Source organism: Glandiceps talaboti, chromosome 2 (genome assembly GCF_964340395.1).
Source record: "Glandiceps talaboti chromosome 2, keGlaTala1.1, whole genome shotgun sequence".
NCBI classification, from domain to species: domain Eukaryota; kingdom Metazoa; phylum Hemichordata; class Enteropneusta; family Spengelidae; genus Glandiceps; species Glandiceps talaboti.
In genome coordinates, this window is record NC_135550.1 from 7974759 (window position 1) to 8001392 (window position 26634).

At 37.0% G+C, this 26634-nt stretch overlaps 2 protein-coding genes across 2 annotated transcripts in view; both read left to right on the plus strand.

Annotated features, from left to right (window-relative positions):
- The first annotated feature begins 8864 nt into the window (after positions 1-8864).
- On the plus strand, positions 8865-18453 carry LOC144448483 (galectin-8-like). The gene is made up of 8 exons (XM_078138750.1): positions 8865-9179; positions 12883-12971; positions 13578-13788; positions 13996-14121; positions 15232-15300; positions 15698-15786; positions 16666-16991; positions 17644-18453. Exons 1-7 carry the CDS (start codon positions 9072-9074, stop codon positions 16988-16990), a joined length of 1017 nt encoding a protein of 338 aa, XP_077994876.1. The 5' UTR covers positions 8865-9071; the 3' UTR covers position 16991; positions 17644-18453.
- Positions 18454-21087: 2634 nt separating this feature from the next.
- The window catches only part of LOC144453469 (CB1 cannabinoid receptor-interacting protein 1-like), a 32297-nt gene continuing 26750 nt past the window's right edge, over positions 21088-26634 (plus strand). Inside the window, exons 1-2 of the mRNA XM_078144775.1 lie at positions 21088-21223; positions 25166-25373. Of these exons, the coding sequence (XP_078000901.1) occupies positions 25189-25373 (185 nt within the window). The 5' untranslated portion in view covers positions 21088-21223; positions 25166-25188. The remainder of the gene's footprint in view (positions 21224-25165; positions 25374-26634) is intronic.

Here is a 26634-nt window from a genome sequence, read left to right on the forward strand (position 1 = left end):
TAAATGTGAAATATTGAATTAACTTACTGTCACAATAAAGGTACATTTTTACATGGAAAATAAAAGTTTTAATTGTGTTTTGTTATTTTGTTCAAGAAAACTCCAACCCAATCTCAGAAAAACAAAATTGGGGATTACAAAATTGACAAATGCATTTCTTTAAAATCGAGGTCAAAATGGAGAATACAAAATGGCTGCCAGACACTTTTTTAATCAATGGGAAAATAACAGTTTGTTGATTGCCTCGAAAACAAGAGATAGTGAATCCAAATTTCTTTTATTATTAGCTCCACTGTCAAAGACAGTCAGCAAAGCTATAGAGGTAGGTTGATGTCTGACCTTTGACCGTTGTCCGTTGTCCGTCTGGCTGTCAAATTTTTGTATTTCAATCTCCTTCTCCAAAACTAATCGGCATATTGAGCTGAAATTTAGTGTGAAGGTGTCTTGAAATACCCAAATCTGATTTTGTTCAAGAGAATTTGGCCAGGTCATGAATATGCAAATTTTTTTTTATAAACTTTATTCGTCCAAATAAATTCAGAAATTTGTTGAATAGTCGCCACAAGAGCAGCGCCCTAGTGCCCTAGTGTAGAAAAAGCAATTAGGTCTAAAATAGGGGTTTTGGTGAAGATACTTCAAAAATCTTCTCCAAAACTACAGGGCCTATTCAGGAATTCTTCCACTGGAGTATAGTATGTCAAGAACTTAACACAATGTTCTGAAAGGGCTTTGAAATGTGTGCATGATTGTCAACACAATCCAGACCGTTTGTTTGTATTGTATTGTGTTGAATTGCTATCAACAATATTAATGTACTGTAAAGTATGACAATGGCACCCTTACTTTTGTCAAGCTAAGACAGATACAAACAACAACTGGTATTATAGCATGTGGTAGGTTGCATATTAAAATGAGGTGCCTTGGTGATGTAGATATAATCACCCTGTAATCATGACAGTGCAAATGCCGAAAGTCCCAAAATTGTACACTGGAAGTAAAACTCTGACTGGGTTTTCCTCTAGGCTGAATGGTTCTACTATGAGTGAAATCATACCATATCTATTGATGGAGCAATGTCAAAACATCACAATAATTATTTAGGTTTGTTTGTGACTTAAATTGTTGAAAATTATCTCACTAGAGTAATATGAGAACAAGCAGAATTTAACGGCGGGGGGGGGGGGGGGTTGCTGAAAAAATTGGGGTGCAAGGGGGGGGGGGGGGGGGGCATTGGAAATGCTGATGGTCTGAAATGGCCGTAAACTATTTTGTGACTCTTTGAACCGAATTAAACCTTTGGAGCAGTGATTTACCTCACACACTTGCAATTAACGTTTCTTTAATATTTCAACCCTGTGTATTCATGAGTAATTGTTAATACATGATGGTATTGCCTGTAAATTATGTTATATGTGAGACATAGTCAAACTGTGTATTCTCCGAGTCACAATGATTTACCCGGCATGTAGAAGATCTGATGATGGGGGGGGGGGGGGGGTCACCACGTTTTAAAAAATCAGTAATGGGATGGGGGGGGGGGGTCATCTTGTTTTTGGTTGTACAAGGAGAAGGGTCGGAGACTTTTTGTCAGCCCGATGGAAAAATCCACTGACCCCCACAGGCCGGAGAATCTGACCAGTCCTAACTCCGGCAAAAGCTTATTGCACGTTCTTTTGTTAATGAAATGAATGTAAATAAATTTGAAAATTAGGTTGCACACCTTGTTTATTTCTGATTCCTTTTTTTTCACTGGTAATTTTAGTAGTAATGGTATCTAAGGGGAACTTTCACACATCAACCTTCATGTTTCAGAGTTTTTTTGTCATTATGTCGTAAAGGTGTGTCTGCTTTCTATCTGTACATATGTCACTTTTCCGTCTTTACTGTTTAGATGCAGTCGCATCAAGTTTCATGAAGGGTCAGATAAAATCATTTTCATAGTCGTACTAGTTTCGTGTGTCGAGGGTTTAGTTTGTATTTTTGTACTAAATTTGAAACTCGGATTTGAAAGAAATGAGAGTTTCGATATTTATAGTTGCATTTATTGCATTGATAATAATAATTTATTCCCACGTACAAAATTTGATTACAGAACAGAACAAAATATCCTTATGTATATACAATAAACGTGTCATTCGGGAAACGGGTGTGAAAGTAGTTGTTACACAACTAATCGAGTCCTCCCCTCACAAAACATATGACACTCATCATTAATTTTGCCCTGTTTCAATCAAGAATAATTAAATTGCATTGCTTACTTTCATTTGTCAGGCGTTAAATATAGTCATTCTATTGAATATTTGTAGGTGTGTTCCTTTTGTTTCTTTTTTTTTCAAATAAATTCCTCTCTGTTTCCTGTTTTTCGGGTTCGCCCGGGGCCAGTTTTTTATGTACACTTTGATAGGCCTAATTTTAAAGTCTTTTCAGACAAGGTATTGTAAATTAAACTGTACGAGGCAGCGTAGGCGTCAAGATCACCCAGTCGAGTAAATACAGCTAGAAATACTTTGTATGTGAATATCATATTTCAGAATATTTTTCGTACTTGTAAGCCTGTGACAAGATGATGCAAGTGTATCAGCCGTCTTGTGTGCATGTGTACGTACATTTTCTGTACTGTTGATACGGATGGCGAGTTCTAAATGTAAACGTTTCACAGTACAACACAGAGCTATTGACGGACAGTACGAAAGAGGAAAGCACTGGAAATAACGTTGTGGAGATGTTGACCTTGGTCCTGACAATGTCGCGGGAGCGTGCCAATTTTGTGTTTGGGAGTTAATGTTCTGGCCTTCAGGTCAGCCAACAAGATCAAAACACAGGACTGGTATTGATTAATGCAGTGCCAATTTCACACAAATTCACTACGGTGGTAGTAGTTGGGAAATAACCAATACCTTGAAATCTTTGAACGTGGTGGCAGCGGTGGGATTTAGTCCTTTAAATCAATTAGTCTCAGTGGAACCAGTGTCCCCTTTCCCATGTTTGACGGAATTTTAAAATATTTTGAAATATTTTAACAGGGGAAGGGTCATGTTTTAGAGAAATGAAATTTAGGGAGGATCATTTTTTAACACGACGGAGTCGGAGACGGGCCATGTTTTATGCAACAGGGTTTGATTTTCCCCGACCGTCCCTCTCCTTGTAAAATACTGAAGGCTCCAATTGAATGCCGGAATGGCAGTGGCCAACCGACTATTGTCTCACGTGCGTACAGCTCTGCATAATTGCAACTTCATGAGCACCTTTACTGCTCATACAGTGCAGTGGTAGGGCATCGGTTCAGCAATTTTACCAGAAAAACAAACACAAATGAATGACAGAGAGAAAAAAATGTCATGGTCGGAATAATTGCTATTTCTTCGTAAGCACGGTTGTTTTTGGATTGTGATTATACTAAATAGTCTGGTATTGATTGATTTTAAAATAAGCTAAATTGCCTGAGTTACATCTACGAGGCTACAAACTACATTAGTGGCCTATATAATCGCAATATTTACTTTTAATATGTTGGTGGCAAGATAAAGAATGTTTAATATCATCACAGCCAATAAGCGACTGGGGTGGGAATGAGTGCATGTCGAGCTTTGTCTCCTTGCAGGCAGTGATGAAAATATTGAGCCTATGTTTCATAATGCACAAAATGGTGTAGGTACGAACACAGTGGTATGAGACAGTATAAACAATGTGAAACAAGAGTTCAATTCAGTATGGAATCACAGAAATACATTACTGACGAACACAGTAGTCATTACAGGGTGGCATCATAAATGTAAACACAGGCGTGGACACTTTCGATAATGAGGCTTGAGTCTATGTGGATGACGTCACTAGGAGAGCTCCAGGTCATTTACAAATCGAACAAAGTTGGTTCATGGGGAGCTGATGGGGAGCCCTGTAAAACCAATAAAGAGCTCCACTATTTCATTCCATGATTGTCGAAAACAATCCTTTCTATCTCTCCTTCATATTTCGGGCAACTTTGACATGGTAAATGTTTTATCCAGAAATATGGACTATATCTAGAGGTCTTGATAAAAGATAGTGATAGTGGTACAAATAACCAGTATAGTCTTTCGTTCCACCCCCACGCCCGGGTCATTTTCAGTATGTCGTTTCACCCCACCATTTTCAGGTCAAATGAGGTCGCTGTCGTCGTCGTCGTCGTCCCCACCCACCCACCACCACCACCACCACCACCACCACCACCACCACCACCACCATTTTAGGTCAAATCCGGTCAATTAATCCTTTAGTTTCTCTTCCAACGAAGGCAATCATATTGAAACCAGACATTGTTACACGTATTTATTTGTTGGAGTGTGTATTGAATTAATTTTACTCGGTGAAATTTGAGATAAAGATAAAAGTACACTCTCGTATTTCAGTCAAACTGTAGCCCTGTTGAGTGTAAATGGTGATGTTTACTTACCTACCATTTCTTATGCTATTTGTAAAACATCTGTGATCGATAACCCTTGTTGAAACAATGTCATGAACTTTTCATTTGAGTCCTAAATCTGTAATTTTGACATTTACAACACTTGAAGTAGACCAAAGTGGGTGATAGGAACATATCGTACACAGGCACTGAACGGTTTGATATCTTGATTCTATCTACCAAATTATCCTGTGTGGACCTTTGGTTCTATGTAGAGGCAGCCGACTACACATATTTAATGCAGGGAACTACATTTATGGCCGGAATCTACACCCACTATTTTCATAACCCCCCACTCCCCAGTCAGTTAAAAATGTTTTCCTTGAGGCACTTGAACGTTCACGCGGGCTCATATATAGTGGTCTGAGATGCGGGTAACGACTTGGGACACTCGTACTTTTGTGAGCACCAAAGTCATACCTGTAATTTAATATAGAAATATTTGTAAATCGAGTGGTCTGCTGCCATTGAATCACACGATACTTGTAGACAAACGTGTAATGCCAAGCTTAGTAACCACACACTTTAGTTCAATAGCCTTGGCCTGGAATCCATGCGGGTTGAGGTTTTAACTGATAGTTATAGTACACGTCAGAGGACATGTTTTTATTAGGATAGTTTTGACAACCACACACCTTATTTAGCCTCGGCCTGGAATCCATGCGGGTGGGGATTTTAACTGATAGTTATAATACACGTCAGAGGACATTTACTGTTTTTTAGGATAGTTTTGGTTAACCCGTCCATCTGTCCGAGGCGCAGCCGATGATGACACAATAACTGATGGATTAACCAAAACTGTCCTAATAAAAACAGTAAATGGCTGAGGACCTGTGTACTATAATGAAGTTATACTTTGAATTCGACGAGTTTTGGGTTTTTCACCGAAAAGTCGACTTTGTTATCTACAGCCCTGTTATGTAGCCTCTTACCTATTATCATTTATTTATTATGTAATTACAAAATTCACTGTAGAAATCCCATCCCGCACACCTCGGCCAAATAATCCGATGTTTTCCCCAAAAGTTCAGTGTGAAATCCACAAACCTGACAAGGACTTGTTCTGTAAGAAAATGACAGTCCCAAATCCGAGCAGTATTTACCCATCCTTAGTTAACCGATGTGCACATACACATTGTCAAGTCAATGAACATGTTCTATATGGAGACCTGCTTTCTGCACAAGTCACTCTGTAGTGAAGTGGCTATAGAGCATTTCTTTGGATATAGTAGATAGGTACAGAACGAAAGCGGTACTGTGTTCGAGATGTAAGGCGATTTTCTACACACTTTATACAGCATGACAAGTGTAGAATTAGGTGCGGTAGCACACGATGTTAGGCAGAGCAGCTCATGTTGATTGCATTGTAACAGTAACAAGGTGGGGAAAGTGTAGTGCTAGACCTCGGATATTCTTCCGATACAATACGACACATGACTGAACATCAAGCCCTCACTGCGAACTTCGTTCGTTTATCGTATCGGAAGAAAGCCCGAACGTCTAGCAGCAAGACCGGGAACAGTGCCATAGAAATGATTAACAAGCTGTGGACTTGTTTCATTCTTGGGTTTAAAGTGTTAGCGGATAGGTTCTTTCATGGATTAACGGTATGCGGACATTTTCTTTGTGTAAAAAGTGTCCCTTTAACTGAAAAAGTGTCCGCTAAATTAAATTGAGAGTACAGTTGAAACACTGGGGGGAGAGTCGGAGAAGAGAATAACCAATTTCAAAATCTCCGATAGCCTGGATTCTGGGCTACACCTTATTCTGTACACAGAGACAACCCTATGCATTACTTGGCTAACTATAACTTCAAGGTAATCCATCAAGACATTGTACAACAAGTGAAAAAAAGCTTTTTAAATAAATTTTATTGTGTAACTTGACTGATGAAACTATATTATAAAATTTCTATTTTTTTCCGCGATGCATTTACTCATGCGGTATCAACGTCAACCGTCTTCTCGACAAGGCCACAAATATATAGTGCATCCCCAGCAATATTTGTAATGTACGACTATCTGTTGTTGTAATCGCAATCACACGGCAAATACAAGATATGTGGTTAATGTGCTGCCATCTTGTACATTTTCTATTAAAAACTATAGATATCAACGTTCACATTTTAATGTTGTATTTATAGTGTACATGATATGTAAATATTCTTTCATGTGAGAACGCTCTTTACTTGTTCCTCGTAAATGATACTGCATTGTGAACAAAGGCATATCAGAATTTACCGGCTGGAGGTGGGGGTTGACACAATATATATATATATATATATATATATATATATATATATATATATATATATATATATATATATATATATATATATATATATTGAGGGTAGAAGAAAATCAAGTCGGGTTTTTCGTCTCTACAAGCCTGTTTCGTGAGTAAATCACTCGTCAGGAGATGTTGATGTACATCAACATCTCCTGACGAGTGATTTACTCACGAAACAGGCTTGTAGAGACGAAAAACCCGACTTGATTTTCTTCTACCCTCAACATATACTCCGCTCTGCGTGCAGACGTATCGAGCACTGTACTACGGACAAATCTTACCACTGACTTCCTATATATATATATATATATATATATATATATATATATATATATATATATATATATATATATATATATATATATATATATATATATATATATATATATGGTTTGTGCTGGTATCTTAGCTGTTCACCTGGAATACAAGAGTATGTTTTAATTGTACACGTACCAACCACCGAAATTAAGATACCATTGTACTGGGAATAAATCAATATGCACACGGCACAATGGTTTTGGTATTTGGGGGTTATACTTCCATGGGGTTATATACTCATTAAGTTTGTTTACTGAGCACTTCATGTGAAATTTATGGTACCGAATTTTTGGTATGATTGTTATCTCTGAGTCCATTGTCGTCAACTTTACACATACGATTTTTGTATTTATCATCAAAGGACAAATATGGAGTATTATTAGGGCGACACCTTATTATTAGCGGTTCACTAGATAGGGTGAGAGGATCGTAGTCTAAGTGTGATAGATTCAGAGGGTAGGTTGTGAGGTTCGTAAATGTGTCACATGTAACCCTCGTACAAACACGGCAACTTTCAGTCAAATCTAATGTCATAGGAATCATCTTATTCTATGAACCTCTCTACACCCTAAGTCTGGTCCTAATAACACTTCACATAGTCAGTAAACAACAAGAGAAAAAGGTACTACTAATACTACTACAACATCAAACAATTTATTATCTCTCTGTTGAGAGAAAAGTTCACTGTAGCGAGTCAAAAGTTTCACTTTGAGGTTTATGTGAACAAGTCATAACCGTGATTACCTCGAGCTCGTAAAAATGTGAGAGGTTTTGGAGAATCGTTGGCATCGATTTACAAAAGACGAGTGTACGAAGCATGTATGTATACAGCAACCCAAACTTTGAGTTACTGAGTAGTCGAAAACATTACATATCTAAGCTACACCTTATTGGCAAAATGAATAGTAGTCTTATTATTACAAGGTTATACATTGGTATTTCTTCGCCGCGACTTTAAAATGCAGAAACAAATAACACCACAGCACAGGCTACTAAACATTCCTCTGTGGCAGACATCAGAACATGTTCACTGGACATTTTAATACTACACAATAGATTTCCACACAACTGTTTGCAATTTGGTATAAAAAAACAAAAACAAACTTATCAGGCTTGTTTCATGAATACCGTTGATTTAGTACTACGAAGCCATGCACGAAGCTGACAAAATCATTGAACTTCTAACACGTCACAGTATGTATCAACTTCAGGGGTATCAACAACAGGTGTCATATGATTACTGATGGTTACCAGGCAACAATAACCATCATGATTGTCACTTTCATCTCGAGGCAACCTTCTTATGATAAATCACTCATCCTTCATTGGATTCAACGACATCTTTTTACATATTATGATACGGGCGTATAGAACAACAGCGATAGTATGTGGCTAGCTTGCTGTGTTAGCTGTGCTGTGGGTTGTTCATGTATTAGGATCACGACCTTTGGGCGGTTTACGTCTACATGTATATTGGAGACAGAACAAGTCGGAATGGGTGATCACATTACACATATATCTAGAACTCTGTATGCTAATGTTTATGTTAATTAACATAATGAAAAAAATAGTGCGACAAGGAAGGGGAGACCATTCTACAAGAATTGTAGATATATTGTGGTATTAAATCCAATATATGTGTATTCCATTATTTGTTTTTGTCGGCTTTGACATACCACGTCAACTAGGTCAATATGAAAAATTTGTTTGTAGATGCAATATATGTTCTATTGTTTGAGGTGCAGTTTGGTTCGGTGGGAGTAACAAGAGCCCCTGGAAGAGACCAAGTTAGGTGGTTTACATACTGATCAGGCAGTCCTGACATGTCGAGCGGCGATTGGATATTATCAACACTTCAGTGTGTACAAATGACGTACACCTAGAACCCAGCCTAGAACGAGTTAAAAGCTCACGCACGGTTGCCAGTACCCAATAACACACAGTCTCTGTAGAGAACACTGGACGAAAGAATAACACGATCCCCGCTGCAAAGACTTGGTGTTAATACCGTACGTTCGTAACTATGTCTTGGAATCCCCAACCTCCGCCATACTATACACCGGCTTATCCGTTCCCACCTCTACCAGAACCTGCACCATATACTGCCCGGCCACCAGCAATCTCCAATCCCGTAAGTACTACATCAGCTACGTATTCTGTTTGAGCATACCATGCTTCAATACATTTAACCTGTTCGCTGGCAATGTTCCCTTTACTAGGCACCAATGCATATTAAAAGTAGAAAAAGGTAAGCAATTTGACTAGAAATGCTAGTATATAACCTATACCAATAGCTTTCATTTTTAGCTGAGCTTTGCATACCGTGTGTTTTTCTTTGGAATTTACCTGGAATCAGCACGGATTCCAGGTAAAGGTAATGACACTCAAGAATTTCGTAGAAAAAGGTGACCCTTCAATTTTGACAATGTGCGATGTCGGCACCAATCACCTCATGTATTGATGTACGGAACTTGTCAAAACGAAAGGGAAAGGGAACGTTATTGCATTTATTACCAGACTTTTGCAGTTGCAGAAAATATACTATACTTTGACAAATTGGAGATAATAAATAAATATTACTTTTGTTTAACTATGAGGTCACACGTTACATCAACATGCATGCCAGTGCTGGCATGCTAAATATTAAATGAGTAATATAAAGTGGTTCAAATTGTGTAAATAAATTTCAGAATCTCGCGTCAAAGTTCCATATTTTCAGTCCAGTTGTTAAAAAGAGTCCACACTGTGTATGCGATGTTTGCGTGTTACATTTATCTTTTTTGTGTCTACTGTCTGTGGGCTCACTGATCTTGATAGTTCGTTTAGCAGCTTGGGATCCGAAAATAACTGTATTGAATCTCAAAAGAACGCTTCTGTCCATGCATTGCACCTCAGACCTCTATAGTGGTCTGAGATTGCACACAGGCGAATTCTGCATTTATCATATACCAGTACCCGGAAACTGTGTTATTTCTCTTTCGCTTTGTATTACACAATGAAGACTTGGGTTTGTGAACGTTAACTGACCAACGCGGTGTTTACCGACGTGATCGGGCTGAGACATCACTGAGTTTCGGTGGAGAGCCAAGTCATCAACGTAAATACCAAGCAGGGTTAAAAGTGATTTTTTGTGTATTCGACGCCTCTGCAACACCTTGGACATCACAGATAAATACACAGCATACATTTTTACTTTCAGTTTGCGTATAGTAGTTTTACGGTGAATATGCCATTATTGCTAACACACGTACAGAATGACCAGAATGCAGCCAGCGTTTCAGTACACAAAATTATTTATAGTTCCATCAGACTGTGTGAGCAATGAGGTCCCGGCAATGCAGATCACTGAACCCGGAGCAACGATGCTTACTGTTAAAATGAGTCACGATCCAACACGCTACTACTGTACCCGGACCCACTTTCAGAATCCGTGACACAATGTGTCCAAGAATTGACATAAGCCAAATACCCTATGAAATGGCTGTTTCCATTCGTGATTTTCAAAATGTGTCATTTCATGATTAGATGTGATGACTGAGAAAAAACTGTTGAAACTTGTTCATCATTCACTGTGCAGTGTACGTCCTTGCTATGTACATGCATTGCCTCATGGGAGCCAGCAGACATGCATATGCAACAACAGACCATAAAATGAATATTCAGATCCATTTTATTTAGCGGTAATAGGCATGACAATAAGGCATGACATTGTTGGACGCGATATGTCATGGAATCCTCAGTGTTCCTTGGTTGCTGATCAAATCTCGAGGACTTTATGTCATGTATCGCCTTCAGGCTGTACATGATATACTAGTATACAGGAGTGCACATTGGACGTTATCGATGAGGGTCACGAGTGGTATGCCAGACAACCATGGTAGGCGTTAGCAGCCACACACACACAAAAAAAACACCGGAAAATTTTCGCATTAGGAAAAGAGATAGGGGCGCGATTTTTTCCATCAAGAGCCCCAGTGACATTTTACGACTTTGCTTTAATGAAACTAAAATTGAAGTATAATACTAGAAACATGATAAAAGGTTAGGGAGCGATCAGTTTATAAGGCCGGGGGTGGGCCGGTGACTTCTTGTTCGTATTGTACTTAAAAATAGTGACCCCCCTGCGATTCATCCACAAAAAGATCCACCCCTCTGACAAATAAAAAAAAACACACTGAGCCCCCCCCCCCGACATCTGTTGACAAGAAATATTCTTCTTATGCTTGCAAAAGACACTCTAGATTCTCAACGCACAATACAGCACACTGCATAGTTCATTTTACTTCTTACATTTACAGTAATTTTAAGTGTATCTGGTAAATTACTGTCCCAAATCCATTGCTTCACATGTATAAAGCTCTTTAGACAGGAACCCTATGAGAAGTATGATTTTCTGTTCATGGGATATGGACATGCAAAATATTCATGGTTTAGTAACGAAAAGTTCTAGGATATCTCTTAGATTGAGTGAACTATTACCATTATAGATTAATTCAGCTAATTGTAAAGTACAATATAAGAAATGGAGTTAATATAATTGTAAACCTGGGGATTTCAGTAAGTTTCAAAATAGGGAGAGAACTGGAAACAGTATGGGGAGAAGTGCACACTACGCGCGTGTGCGCCTGCTATACAAACGCGGGTTTTTTTGGTTGGGAGGGGTGTCCCCCTCCCACGGTTAGAGCTTTTTGAATGAACACCATTTGGAGGCCACTTAGAGCACCATTCCGAAGTAAAACACAACTTAGTTATATCACAAAAGTATCACTAATTTTAGGGTTTCAAAAGTTTAAATCATTTCAAGTCATATTGACATAAATAATGATAAATAAAAGATCAAGTAGAAAGTGAGAAAATTTGGGGAAAACATACACAGTGGCGGCCAGTTCCCATTTAAAGATACAAATTCATTAAATTATTTGAAAGTGTGTCTCTATTGGCTATGTTTGTCTGCAATTCAACATGTTCAGGTGAATGGGGGCACTGATTTTAGAGTCAGTCCATCTAGTAAATTTCATGGTATTTCATTTCTTATGTGTTATGTGTACAGCTACACATGCAAGTTTTTATATCACATGATGACATAATGCAACTAATGGCCTGCAATATTGAGAAGACATTTCTAACAAAACTGTTGCTTAAAAGGTGCAATGTTATGACTCCATGTCATATACTTGGGATGTATCAAGAGACAAAGAGTTTATTTTATAATTGAACGTATATTTATAGCCATTGTTTATGGTTTATTGTACGCACATACATTTGTTGTACGGTGGTTCATGATTTCGCTCAGTTGTTGAAAATAAGGTGACCCCCCTTTTTCACTTTGCAAAATGACAGCATGTAACCGTTATGTGTTTATACTAGTACATACTGACAGTGACTATCGAGTTATCCACTTCCTTGGCCGGCCGGTCTAACATTTTTCTATTTGTACAAACCACCCCCTCCCCTCCATAAACCTTCCAATACTCAGTACCTACATGAACCGAAGCTACGGAGGCTTAATGAGGACACATGAGTAGTTTTTTAAAAACCATGTGAGTAGGGTTTTTTTTACCATGGGAGTATTTTTTTTTTAGTTTTAAAAAACCTACTCCCGTGGTAAGACTATTTTTTTTAAACTACTCCCATGAAATAAAAGCTACTCATGTGGTAAAAAAACCTATTCACATGGTTTAAAAATACTACTCCTGTGTCCTCATTAAGCCTCAGTACGAAGCTGAATGAACTCGATAACTATTAATTAAATTACCAACTTTAAAGGCTGTTGTATCAACGGTCAGCCTTCCCAACCTCTTATGATAATCACAATGGGGTTTTTTTCTACCTAGGCTATTCCTTATGTTGGAAACATACCCAATGGAATGAAGAAAGGGACACTGATTACCATTTATGGCAGTGTACCCCAAAGCTGTGAAAGGTAAGTGTTGTCATGAAATTGACTATGTTATAATTTAATGACTGCTGAAATTAAAACAGTCAGATGCGCTTGTAATGTGTAACCCATTGTATTCACTCGGTAACCCGGGTAACTATACTTCGCTAATTTGACAGTATAGATACCAGGTTGGATTGTTAACAATGATAAATTGGATCGACCAAAAGAATGCAAATCAACCAAATTCCCAATGTGGTATTCATTGACTTCACAAAAACAATATATACCGAATGATGAATGATATTCACAAACTGACAGCACTTCCCTAAATCCACTAAGGAACCTTGAGATTGTACGGATAGCAATATAGCTGGTAAAGATAGCTGGAAATGAAACAAGTCTTCTACCTGTAGACATAATCCCCGACACTAATGTGCTGTCAATTGGTGACTAAAATATTGCTGAACAATTAACTGGCACCTTCATAACATCATAGACATATTAACGTCTACCCATAATATAAATGATATTAGAGGGGATAACATTTACATAATCCTCGGTCCTAAAGGAATACGACAAAATAGGATGAACTGCTATCATTCACATTTACATCATTTTACAATGTGTATCGTTGCACCTTATTTTCAGATTCCATGTTAACCTCACAGTGGGCGTATCTACTCAGCCCAGAGCCGATATAGCACTCCACTTTAACCCCAGAGTGAAACAGGGGGCCGTTGTAAGAAACACGCTTCAAAACGAGAAGTGGCAGAAGGAAGAACGGGATATGCCTTTCAGCCCATTTCAATGTGGTGAAAACTTTGAACTTATGATATTATCCCAGAAGGAACAATACAAGGTTGGTTGTTTGGTTGCTGTGGTGACAGTCTATGAAAACATGCGAAATTGCAGGAAATTTTGAATGTAACCGTTGAGGGACATACTATATTATGTCACGACTGCTGTATTTTAAAATATTCCTAATATGAAATACATTTGCTAATTCTATACTTCTGAATATATCCAAAGAACATCTTGTTTCAATTGATAATGTCTCTTTTACCAGGTTGCAGTCAATGGTAAGCATTTCATCGAATACAAACATCGTATTCGACCACTAAAGAATATCAATACATTACAAATCAACGGAGAAGTGAGCATCCAATCGATCAGTATCCATGGACCTGACGAGGTAAAGTAGTAAAAGTAACCCATTTCAAAGTTTAAAATGAAAAACAAACTCTGCCTAATTTACAGGACATAAATAAATGAGACATTCCCTGTTAGAGCAACCTAAAACCGTTTCTGACAGCCTAATCGGTTCAAACAGAAAACCGGTATTTTACCTTCCAATAGTTTTGCCATATCTCGATGTTGTTATGGGGGGGGGGGGGGGGGGCAATCACCGTGATCGGTACATGAGCTATAGATACATTTCCACAATCCCACAGTAAACATACTTGTATTTCCTACGATTTCAACGCTTTAGAAAATAATGTTGTTGTTTTTTTTCAATCAAGAGTGTCAGAAAGTTGTGATATTGGTAATGTTTATTGGCCGGGGTCACTAACATTAGGTTGACTGATCAGGGTTGTTGACAGCATATATTACCAGTTAAGTAGTAAATTTGCATAATAAGTTCCGACAGATGGCTGGATTAGTAGATAAACAAGTTGATTGAATTTGCATATACTATGAAGGAAACCTGGTGACAATTAGGATTATCCAATCGTGTGTGGCATGCAATAGAGTTGTTTTAATACTACTATAAAAGGGAAATGTTGGACAGTTGTGGGAGCTGATCTTCAGAATTTGATCTGTGATAAACCTACAACGTTGCTGTAATATGCTGTTGGATTCCTGTATGAGGAAGTTCGAAACTATATTTAATACTTACTACTTATTACTTATTATTCCTTGGAAACTCAACGTTGTGTCGGGACTTTGAATACTATATTGTGTGGAACTGAACTTTGCATTCATGAACAATTTATAACCTCATCCACGAGTTGTGTGTGTTGTAGTAGCTGCGATAATTGTAGCGTTTGATGTGATTTTGAGGGCTTTTTCGTCTGTTTTTGTGCCATTTTTCGTTCCGACGTTTAACATTTGATTCGATGTCCCAAGTCTGTACTTCGATACAAGACAAAAGAAACTTTACCTCGAACCATGTGGTCTCCCCCCCCCCCCCATCCTGTACTTTAGAAAAACTCGGCTTTCGTACGTGACAAAGAAAATATAAGATCGATGAAGTACTACAAATACTAAATATAGCTTCCGAATATTTGTTTTTGTAACACAGACCAGAGGAAGTATGAGTTCTGGCATGTCTATGCCACAAGGAGCCTGTGGTGGCGTTATCACGAATCCAGTAAGTATAGCACTGCAATATAGAATCACATGTTTTGTGGTCAACTGCTTACATGCCAAAGGGTCGTGTTTTCCCAACCGTGTGTCTCTCCTTTCAACTATGTAGAAACGGTGAATGATTCAGCATTATTTGCTTTTTTTCCACCTGCAAATATTAAAACAGTGGTATATACTCATTGTGCTGTCATGAATCGTGTCTGTCAGTAATGTGTATGTGGACACGACTTTTTATCTAATAATGAAAAATTGGACGGTCTCAAAAAAAACTCAACTTTTAATGGTTTCTAAAACTTGTACTAGTATGTAGCCTTCGTCTTGTTATAAACACAGCACCATTAGGTAAGCATACAACAGTGTTTACATGATAATCTGGTATTTATTAAATCTTTCTTTATCAGTCATTGCCATACTCAGGCTGTATTCCTGGTGGGATGTATCCAGGCAGATTGATTTATGTTTCTGGTATTGCCAACAGTCAACCTGACAGGTATGTTTAAATATTTCCACAGGTGGTAGGGTAGTGGCTGATGAAAATAAGATAATAAAAGGGGAAATGTAGTTCTAAGATTTGATCATTTTAGGAAGTTTTGACATGGAAACAAATGTCATAAAAACACATGGCATGTCATTGAGAAGTTTATTTTAACAATTAAGTTCCGCATGGCTGTAAGCTTATTTACTTGGTAAATTGCCTGTGGGGCTAGGTGTAAACATCGTGTCTGTACGTCTGTCTGTGTGAACCCCTTTGGAATATATTTGCTGTATTGGGTTATTATAGTTGCGAGTGTCAAATAAGTCAAAATGGTCTGATGAGTGATATGCAAATTGGATCTACAGTTAGTTTAAAACGTCAAAATCCCTCCACGTAAAGTCTGACGTACATTGGCCAATATATAGGAGGGTGGGTGGAGGGGTGTTAACTTGATTGCGTGTACTTTTGTAGCACTGCATGCATGCACCTGTATATATATATATATATATATATATATATATATATATATATATATATATATATATATATATATATATATATATATATATATATATATATATATATATATATATATATATGTATATGTGTGTGTGTGTGTGTGTGTGTGTGCGTGCGTGCGTGCGTGCGTGTGTATTGTATTGTATTGTATTGTATTGTATTGTTGCATGGTCGTAAACTTGAAGGTTTCTCTCTGTACATGTGTGTGTGTGTTTGTGTGTGTGTGTACACTATTTCTTGATATACTATAAAAGTGTTTTTCATAGTTCTGCTCCTATTAAAGTGTAAATGTACATAATCTAATAAATGTTCATATCGAACCTTTCAAAAGTTCGTTCAACTTTACAGTAATTAACCCAAGTCTTTTTCCCACAGATTTCGTGTTGATCTGTGTAAACGTGATTCAGAGGTAACCCACCACGAAATAGCATTACACCTGAACCCTCGTTTCGGTAAATCTCAGATCGTATGCAACACAAAGAAAAATGACAAGTGGGGCGCAGAAGAAAGGAATGCACCATACTTTCCATTCGCACCAAATACCAATTTTGAAATCATCATTTTGTGTGAGCCTGGTAGCTACAAAGTGGCCGTGAATGGACGTCATTTATTGGAGTACGCTCACCGTATACCCCTCAACGAGGTGGAAACTATTTTGGTCGGGGGAAATATCAGAGTCACACAGATATGCTTCAAATAAGGTAAAAACAAATCCCAGGTAAAATGTTTGTGTAACTTGCCATTTATTCCTGGGCATTTATAGTTCGCAAATGTTAAAAGTTCATGGTTTTTGAATAGCTGCATAAACTTCAGTAAAGTCATTTATCTTTCAAGATAAATAACTTCCATACCCACCATAAAGCAATGCATTGACTTCGTGCTTTTACCCCGACTTTTCAACTTCAAGAAATGCATCGTCCGTTTCCACTGCGCATATTATAATACCATCGATATATAGATTACGAAGCCCGCCACCTTGCGGTCGGAAGATGTTAACGAGAAGGTTGATGACATTGCAACGTACACATGTCCCGCATACAGGTATTCGTGAAGTTACCATATTATAGAGATCTATTCGAGTGAGGCCGAGCGGGCGAAAATTAAGTTATCTCGAGCTCGTAAGTTCTAATGAACCTCAACGTTCGGCGTGACGTCCTAAAACTCGTGTAGATCTCTATAACATAGCAAATTCACCTGCGGTCCTCTGCATCAGTTGAACCGGTCGTGTGTTAAATATGTCGACGTTTGGTGAATTGTTTTACTTTTGATCACTTGAATGAGTTGGTGCCAAATGTGTAAATTATTGAGTTCGTAAATAAATTCAGAGAACACTTTCTCTCTTCTCTTTTCTAGGACTGACAACAACTTCAGCAGACGTTGTGTAAAACATTTGTCATGGAGAGTGGGAAACTCAAGAAATATATCGATGTATTTTTATCTTTTATATTAGTCGCCAGGAAGAGTAGATATATGAATGAAGAGAGGCTACTGTTTGTTTGATCTTCCTTTTTAGTATTACATATATAGAAACGGGGACAATGACAATTTTAATAGTCACTTTTAAACACTTGTAGTATACACAATATTTTGTGATGCATAAATCGAATTGATTCGGATAGAGAAAAAAAAACAACGTTCAAATCAGTAGTTCTGTAAAGTTCTTCATAAAAACTACACAATTACAATAACAATCAAGATCGTAGACTCTACAGTTTACTGTAAACTACATTGCGGGAGAGTCTTCATCATCTCTTATTTGTTGACAGGGTTGGTAATAGCGCCACCAACGACAGTCTGTAACATATTACTGAAACATTCCATCATTGAATATACACATTGAGACGTCTACACAGTGTAATTACACATTCTTCTTAACAAGACAGAACATACTGCCCTGCGACCAAATTTTATGAAAATCACAATACTACCATTAGAAAAATACAATAACTGTGCATATAGACAACCATGAGGAGAAAACAAGAGGCTGCATGTGTAAAGTAAATTTTCTTGTGCCATATACTGAGGTATTCAGTACTAGCATCCAAATGAGGTGTAGTATATTTGAGGGATGCAGTAGCTTTCAAAAGTTTACTATTTTGTCTAATGCTTAGTGTATTTTATAACAAAGTAGTGTGGAAAATGTACTATTGGAATAAATGTATAATGATAAAAAAAAGTCTTGTTGGTTTATCCGAGCTTTCTCTTCACACCTATATACACACACCCACCAATCACGGAACATTGCGCTCCGTCAACACCTCAGCAGTTCTTCAGAAGACCAAAGCCTTTAACGGCTGAAGCGCTATGTGTATGGTTTAATGCCAGTACTCCCAAATCATGATGGCACATCTAATATAATATTTAAATTCAAATTAATTAATTAGTGTTCCATCAATATTATCGAATTAACAAGCATAGGTTTAATGAAAAAATGAAATTTTATAATTAAGTACGTTCGTTATTTTGTTATTACGAATTAAAAAGCGCCGATTTAATTTAAAATGCAAGTCACCTCTGCAATGTACGTTCTGATGTAATGATTAGACTATTTTTTTTTGTTATCATGGCTTCTCGAAAAGCTTCATTGAAACTCAGATCCGAGATAGGATCTAATCAATCGTCATTAGCAATATTTCCACAGAATTTCATCAAACACGTGAAAGGCCCAGTAGGAATTGAGTTTTTAATTTAGGTGTACAAAACAGACATCCTTATACTCAACTGATAACACTTTTGTAAAGGTGTCTTGCGAAAAAACTCAAAATGATTAATGACAGACAGACAGACAGGCAGACAGACAGACAGACAGACAGACAGACAGACAGACAGACAGACAGACAGACAGACAGACAGGGATAAAAACATTACGTCCGCCCGGCATTTATTAGTGGAGGTAATACATACATTGTCGATACACGCGATATACATGTAGAACTTAGAAGGACATTGACCTTAGGAAAATGGAAGTCTAAAGATATCGTTTTTGTCAAAGCATAAGTCACAGGGGCGTACTTTTTATTTTTATGTAACCATATTTCACGAGAGAGAGAGAGAGAGAGAGAGAGAGAGAGAGAGAGAGAGAGAGAGAGAGAGAGAGAGAGAGAGAGAGAGAGAGAGAGAGAGAGAGAGAGAGAGATTGTGTTCATTATTAGACTACAGTATATGTTTATTTGCGAAAGATGTAGAATTCAAAAAATGCAATATATGCATACAGGGCACGCGGTCTTAGTTATGTTTACGAAAACAAACAAACAAACCATAACAACAATGTTTCTATGCAACAAGAATTACTATATGTTTTCCTCTATGCGGAAGTCACAAGATATTGAACGTTTATTTTAGGCCGTAGAGGGCATACAGCTACAAAATGAGCGGGGAAGAATCTTTAGACAGTCGCTGTAAGAGGTAAATGTTGGAAATTTCTCAATACATCACTATTATATTCTAAGCCTCAGGAGATCAATAAAGAACAGTAAATATTGCTATCAGTCAGTAAATCAATCAGTCAGTCAGTCTCTAGGTCTCAGTCAACCAACCAACCAACCAACCAACCAACCAACCATCCATGCATGGACAGTCAATCAATCAATCAATCAATCAATCAATCAATCAATCAATCAATCAATCAATCAATCAATCAATCAATCAATCAATCAATCAACCAACCAACCAACCAACCAACCAACCAACCAACCAACCAACCAACCAACCAATCAACCAATACATCCCTTATGTAACTGAAAAGGTAACGTGCTTTTTTACATACGTGTGACAAATGATATTATCACTGTATCATATTTAGATTTACAATTGCAATTCGCCTACAAGGGACCTTGGGAGGTTCTATTATCCGGTTTGTGGACATAGTATTAAGAACTAATTGTGGCTCTTGTACTTTCATTTTAGAATCGACTTCCACATTAATTCAATAGAGAAATACAGTTTTATTCTGGCTAAAGGGCTAAGAAAGCACACGAGTCTCGATCCCTATCCATCCTTCTCTGAAGCTTTACTACCAACAACGCGATCCATCATATTAATCACCATCACTTGGCGGACATTTATAAATCATCGGTAACACTACTGGTTCATTCGTTCATTGACACTGAAAATAAAAATCGACATTTTCTTTCCGCTAGATGCTAAAAAAAAGATAGTCGACGGCGGTGTGCTATAATTCGATAAATATAACGTAATGATGTGGATATTAGCTGTCTCACGGTACATTACAAAGTACGGCATGTTCACAAGGCATTTTCCTAGCTCTATTGTCGATAAAATCATACTTGCTCAACGAAAAGCTCTACAGGTTAATAAATTCATCCCACCAACGAATTTGCTTACCATATAGACATAAAACATTTACACAACATGATGGTATATATCGCGTATTGGCACCATTTCACTACAATATTCAGTGACTATTTTTGGTAAGGATAGTGTCCATCACCTATACATCGTAACCAGTCTACTATTTCGTAGGGTGGAAAGAATGGTGCCAGAAACACACGTCACTTTCACAGCACTAATATGACCTCTGCACTAAGAGCACATACGCTAATATGGTCTGTAGACACCGTTCTCGATACACGATTTTCCTATGGAGGAAAAAATCAACCGTGTGTAGCAAAACGTATGCGTGGTGAAAGTAGGTTTAGAAATCGGCTGATTGTGTATTCCCTCCCCACACGGGTCATCCACCCCTTAACAAAAAATGTTTCTTCCCGATCCCAAAATAGAAACTCAATATAGTTGGTACGTTGTGTGAATACGCTCTCAATATTTTTCATCTTGACCAAATTGTTGATAGCGAATGTGGAGAAAGAAGTTGAGTTAACTCGCGACACTGGTACTCCTCGTTTTCACTGAGTTTGACTTGACTAAAATGCTCGGAGGTGCTTTCCTGCACAAACTTATTCAGTGAAAGGCGACGGTAAGTAAATAAGTAAACATAATTTTTCTCTTCATAATTTGTGAGCACGTCGGCCATCGTAGCCGGGAAATGTTAAACCAGGACAGGGGACACACGCCGAGACTAAGGGACGGGAACCCCGAACACTGCAATCGATGCACACATGTTATATTATGCATATATTTGTTAGACATTCAACAACAACAACAACAACAACAACAACAACAACACAACCAAGCTTTGGCTCCAACTGTTTCCAACTCCATTTAAAAAAACCACGGTCTGTACATTGAACACCATCCACGCACATTCAATATTGTAACTTTTAGTAGTAGGTTGGCCTGTTCTAAAAATAGGCTATGCTAGTGGGATGCAGGGTGTATGTTAGCAGGCAACACAGACGTAGAAAGTAATTCGATACCAGAGCACTCCGTGTATGCACTAAAAAACCCCCATCAAATTGCATGGTATATAGCCTTGCCTGCAACTTAATCGAATACTTTCGTGACTAAATTCCATCATGTCAAATCACACCAGCTCATCATTTTTATCCTATTAAATTGAAAAAAATGAAGGGAAAAAAAACTTGCAAGGTCAAATTGCAATGTGTTTACTACATACCACAAATCCCACCTGATAGCCATCTGCATGATCATGATATATTTGTGGAGGGAAAGTGAAATGTAATGTACTGTAAAACATTGTAATGTGGTGCACTGTACCAGTGTAGTGCCATGTGATGTCAAACACAATAATTTTTCTTAATGTATTATGTAAAACAATGTCATGTTATGTAAAACAATTTTGTGATGTAATACAGGGTAGTGGAAAATATGCCGAAATAAAACATTGTCAATTTGCGATAATCATGTTACATTTGAATTTAAATTCACGAATATGCAAAATAATGTACAATATAATATATAGAAGAGCTGAAAGAGAGAGGGATATCCCACTCTCTGTGCTGTACTAATATGTTTAGATATGTTTCCCAAATTAATGGAAGCTTCAACCCAAAACAATGGAATTTTCAACTTCCTAGTATGTGAGTAATCTTGACCAATGTATTATCTGACAAATCAAATGTAAATGGAAGCCTCATGTATTCTTGTCAGTCAGACCCTGTTAGTGTTTTAAGAAAAATAATGTTTGAGTTTCTACAAAATACGTTAGATGTTTAAATTTGTCAACTTTGATGTTATTTTGCGTGTCTGAGAAAATTTAGACAGAAAAATGTCCTTAAATCTATAGTGGAATTCCTTGTACACCAGAGTTCTATTAAAGTTGGCCAACTGTAAACAAGATTTGTTATTGAGGATACTCTTCATGACTATGTCACGGCAATCTGATCAAAATCCGATGTGGTGAAAACGTCTAAATGCTTTATTTACTTCTATTTCCATCGTTTTGTCTCGTTTGTTTTCGTACTGAGTGATCGCAAAAGGCGGTGATCACTCTGAACAAAACAAACATCACAACACGATGAATAGAGGTAAATAAGGACATCTAGCCGCTTTCACCACATCGGATTTTAATCAGATTGATGCCACAGCTACTTACATTTCTTACACTTCATATGAACTTTAATATAAAAGAATGGTTCAAGTGTCCAGTTCTGAATATTTTCAAGCATTATTACATAATTATTTAATGTAATTCACAAAGTTCTTAATTAAATATTAATATTCGTGGCATATATCAATTGAGTTTAATACATTTATAGGAAAATTAATTGATCCCTGCAGAGATGTAAAATGGCATAAATACTACCTTGGGAGCATTACAATTCATTGAACAGGATATATCCTTCACTTAGCAACCTCTATCCTACCAGGTTCTCTAATTACACAGCTAGGTTCACATGGTGCATATCCCCCAGGGACTTTGCCATTCAGAAACAAATTGTAATGATGTCTATGGCAGAACTGACAAATTGCAAATTCCAAGCTTGGCAGTCTTACATGTACCTTTTGACCATCATGACTCCCTATAGTATCAAACAATTGCAAATTCATACACGTATCATTATAGCCTGGAGATATGGCTTGACAATGCTGTTTGCCACCTGAATGAACAATTAAGCTAGATAGACAGGTCTCTGGGCTAGTATGTAAAACAGTTTGAAATGTAGAAGTGTATGTTGAGATTCTTTCCACATGTTATTTTCATTATAGTATTCACTTACAGACTATTTACACATTTACATGAGCAGGCCCCAGTTTTCTATGCCCCTCATATTAGATATTAACTAGACAGATGTTTTTTAGCAATTGACAGATATAACTTCAAGAAGTTCCTTCACTAAGGATCATTCTTTCAAATTTGTGATGTTTACAATTGAATGATAGCAGCAAAATATCTTCGTGTATTTCATAAGTCTTGATATGTTGTCCAGGGCCTCAGTTGTAAGAGTTGCTAAGATTACCCATACCAAACATGTGTTGCCTAAGGGCCTTAGTTGCGAGAGTTGCTAAGACTACCCATACAAACATGTTGTCCAGGGCCTCAGTTGTAGAGTTGCTAAAACTACCCATACCAAACATAATGGCAATAATTAAGGCTTCAGAAGGCCTTCAGGTGGGCTTAAGAAACCTTAGCCACTCAGAAGACAATCATATAGCAATCAGACAACTAAATCATCAGATTGAGAGCTCTCTGGAAGGTTACTGAAGTCTTTACATGAAGGCTTCTACCATATTTAAAGACAGAATATCAGGCAAACAATTAAAAAAAACTAATCAAAAACACCAAATGATGATCTGAACATATAATCTGAAAATTAGAACATAAAAATCTTTCCAAGGTTTGGGAAATTCCTTCAGAATGATAAATTTTACAGAGCTGAGATATTTCTGCTGAGATCTGTTTAGTTAAACAGAGAAGGGTAATCTGATAACCAGATGTAAACTGAAGGCCTTTTACAAAGTCTTGAGAATTTACTTCCCATAGAATCTAATTGTTAATGTGTACAATTTTGAGCTATAGCTATCATACATGACATACCCTTTAATTGAAAAGTAATTATACCAAACTATATAAATTTGAAGTTTGTGTACTTCAAATATTGCATAATTACTGAAAATCATTAATTATGCAAATGAATAGTAAAGATAGCCATATCAACAAGCAGTGTACCCCAATTTGTATGAAGTTTGAAGCTTGGAATCTTAAGATATAGCCTAATTACCAAAAATCATTATTTTTGCAAATTATATTTAAGAAAGCTTCATCAACAAGCTATTTGTTATATAGTGTGTGTATCATATTGTTTGAAGTTTGAAGTTTGAAATCTTAAGCTATAGCTTAATTACCAAAAAATCATTAATTATGCAAATGACGCTCAAAACTAAAAATCTACAAGATTTATAGGACATGTTTACTTTGTTAATCTTGATGTGTATTCTTAATTAACCTAATGACTGAAAATAATTAATTATGCGAATGATACATCAATATTCATAGGATATCCTGACCAAAATTTACTCACTTATTGTCATTTCTATAAGGAAGATTTGAAGCAAGGTAAAATTGATGCAGCAGTAGATTTTTAGATATCATGTCCACAGACAGACAGATTGACAGATAGATCAACAGACACACATACAAACACAAACACAGACAGACAGACAGATAAAAGCATAACATAACCTTCCCTTTAATACTGAAGGTAAATATGACAGTCTCATTATTTTAATGTTGTCCAATAATTTTGGCTTGAAACCCTAGTAAAGACATTTTTATTTATTTATTCACAAATCATCCAACAGGGAATACCCAATAAAAAGATGAGCATTCAGTATTAATGAATGAAGAAACCAGAGTGTTCCGCAGTGGTAAGAGGCAAGTGGTTTAACGTGAAGCCACTCAATGCATGTTTTCAAAGTGTGGTCTACCAGCCTGGTTAACAAACTGTTTTGTAACAGTTGTAAAATTTTGTAAATTTTTGTGTTTTCCTTCAAATAGGAGCTATTACATAATTTGCCAAAATGATGATCTCATCAGATGATTTCCGGGTGTATATGTACATCAACAGAGGACACGAAGATAGTGGGGACCATCCTGTCTATTGGAAACATGATGGACAACGATTTGTCCACAACAAAACCATCAAACTGAATACAGACACAGACTATACCCTCAAATTTGTATTCCAGCCATCCTTAGTACCACTGTAAGTATAATTCATTCATCCGAGTGTTCAAATAATCAAAGTTCAGTAGTTGTCATGTCCAGATAAAGAGCTTTTTGTTCATTGACAAATAATGACGTGAATTTATAATGCACCTTATCTCCTGAGAGCTCAAGGCACTCACAATCATTCCTTCTGGCACGGATCAATGGCAACACAACGGCCCTTTTTCTTCAACTTCAAGGTGAGCATACAATCCATTGCAGTCTTTATAAAGTGCATAGGATTAAAGCATTCACATTGCAACCTCTATTCTACCAGGTCCCCAATTATATAGCTGGATTGACTGAGGCACAATCATGGTTCAAATCTTGCCCAAGGACTTTAAACCATTCAGAAACAAATGTCAGCAATGGGGCTTAAATCTGCACCCTGCAGATACAAAGCCTGTCACGACGAACATGACATGCATGGGGTGTGATTGTAAGCTCTTAACCATCCCAAGTTCTAACCATTATGTTGAATAATCGCTTATTTATGTAACGTCAGAGTAAGTCACTTGGGGAAAAAAGTTAATTTCGGAAATCATGTAAATTTCTGCTCACAAACAGACTTTCGTTTCAACACTTCGAATATTAGGGTAAATTTAATAACTGCTGTGCTTTAGTATAAACTTCAAGACTTAATTTTGCCAGGTAAAGTTTGTGCTCTGTACACCTTTAATAACTATAATGTGATTACTTGCTGTATGAAACAAAGAAAGAGACTGAATCACATAAAGCATATCATTTGACACAGTGGATTTCATTGTACACACACTTGAAAAGGGCTTCTACTTATCTATGTCATTATGGGTATACAAGATGATACAGTGTGTCATGTTACATATATCAAGCCTGTTACTGTGTCCTCATTGTTGAAAAAGTAATTGTTACAAAAAGATTGTAAGACCAAAACTGATTAAAATGGCATAGGCTGAGTTTACAAGTTTATTACGCTAAAACCTTGATTAAACTCTTCTAGTATAATGTTAATGTTGATGCGTGCCTTCTGTGACATAACAAATGTCTTCTGGCATTATTTTAACAGTTGGTAGACTAGTGTAATATTTAATAGTAGGATTTTTCTTGATTTTGTATTTGTATAATAAATTATGCTATCAGATAATTTTTCATATTAAAGTTATTTCAAAGTACGGGCCAGGTTTGGTTTCATTTTTAATTCTAAGTATAAAGTAGAATACAGCAAGTATCTTTTAAATATCTAGCAAAAAGTATGCTCAAACACGTATAAACTCAGCTTG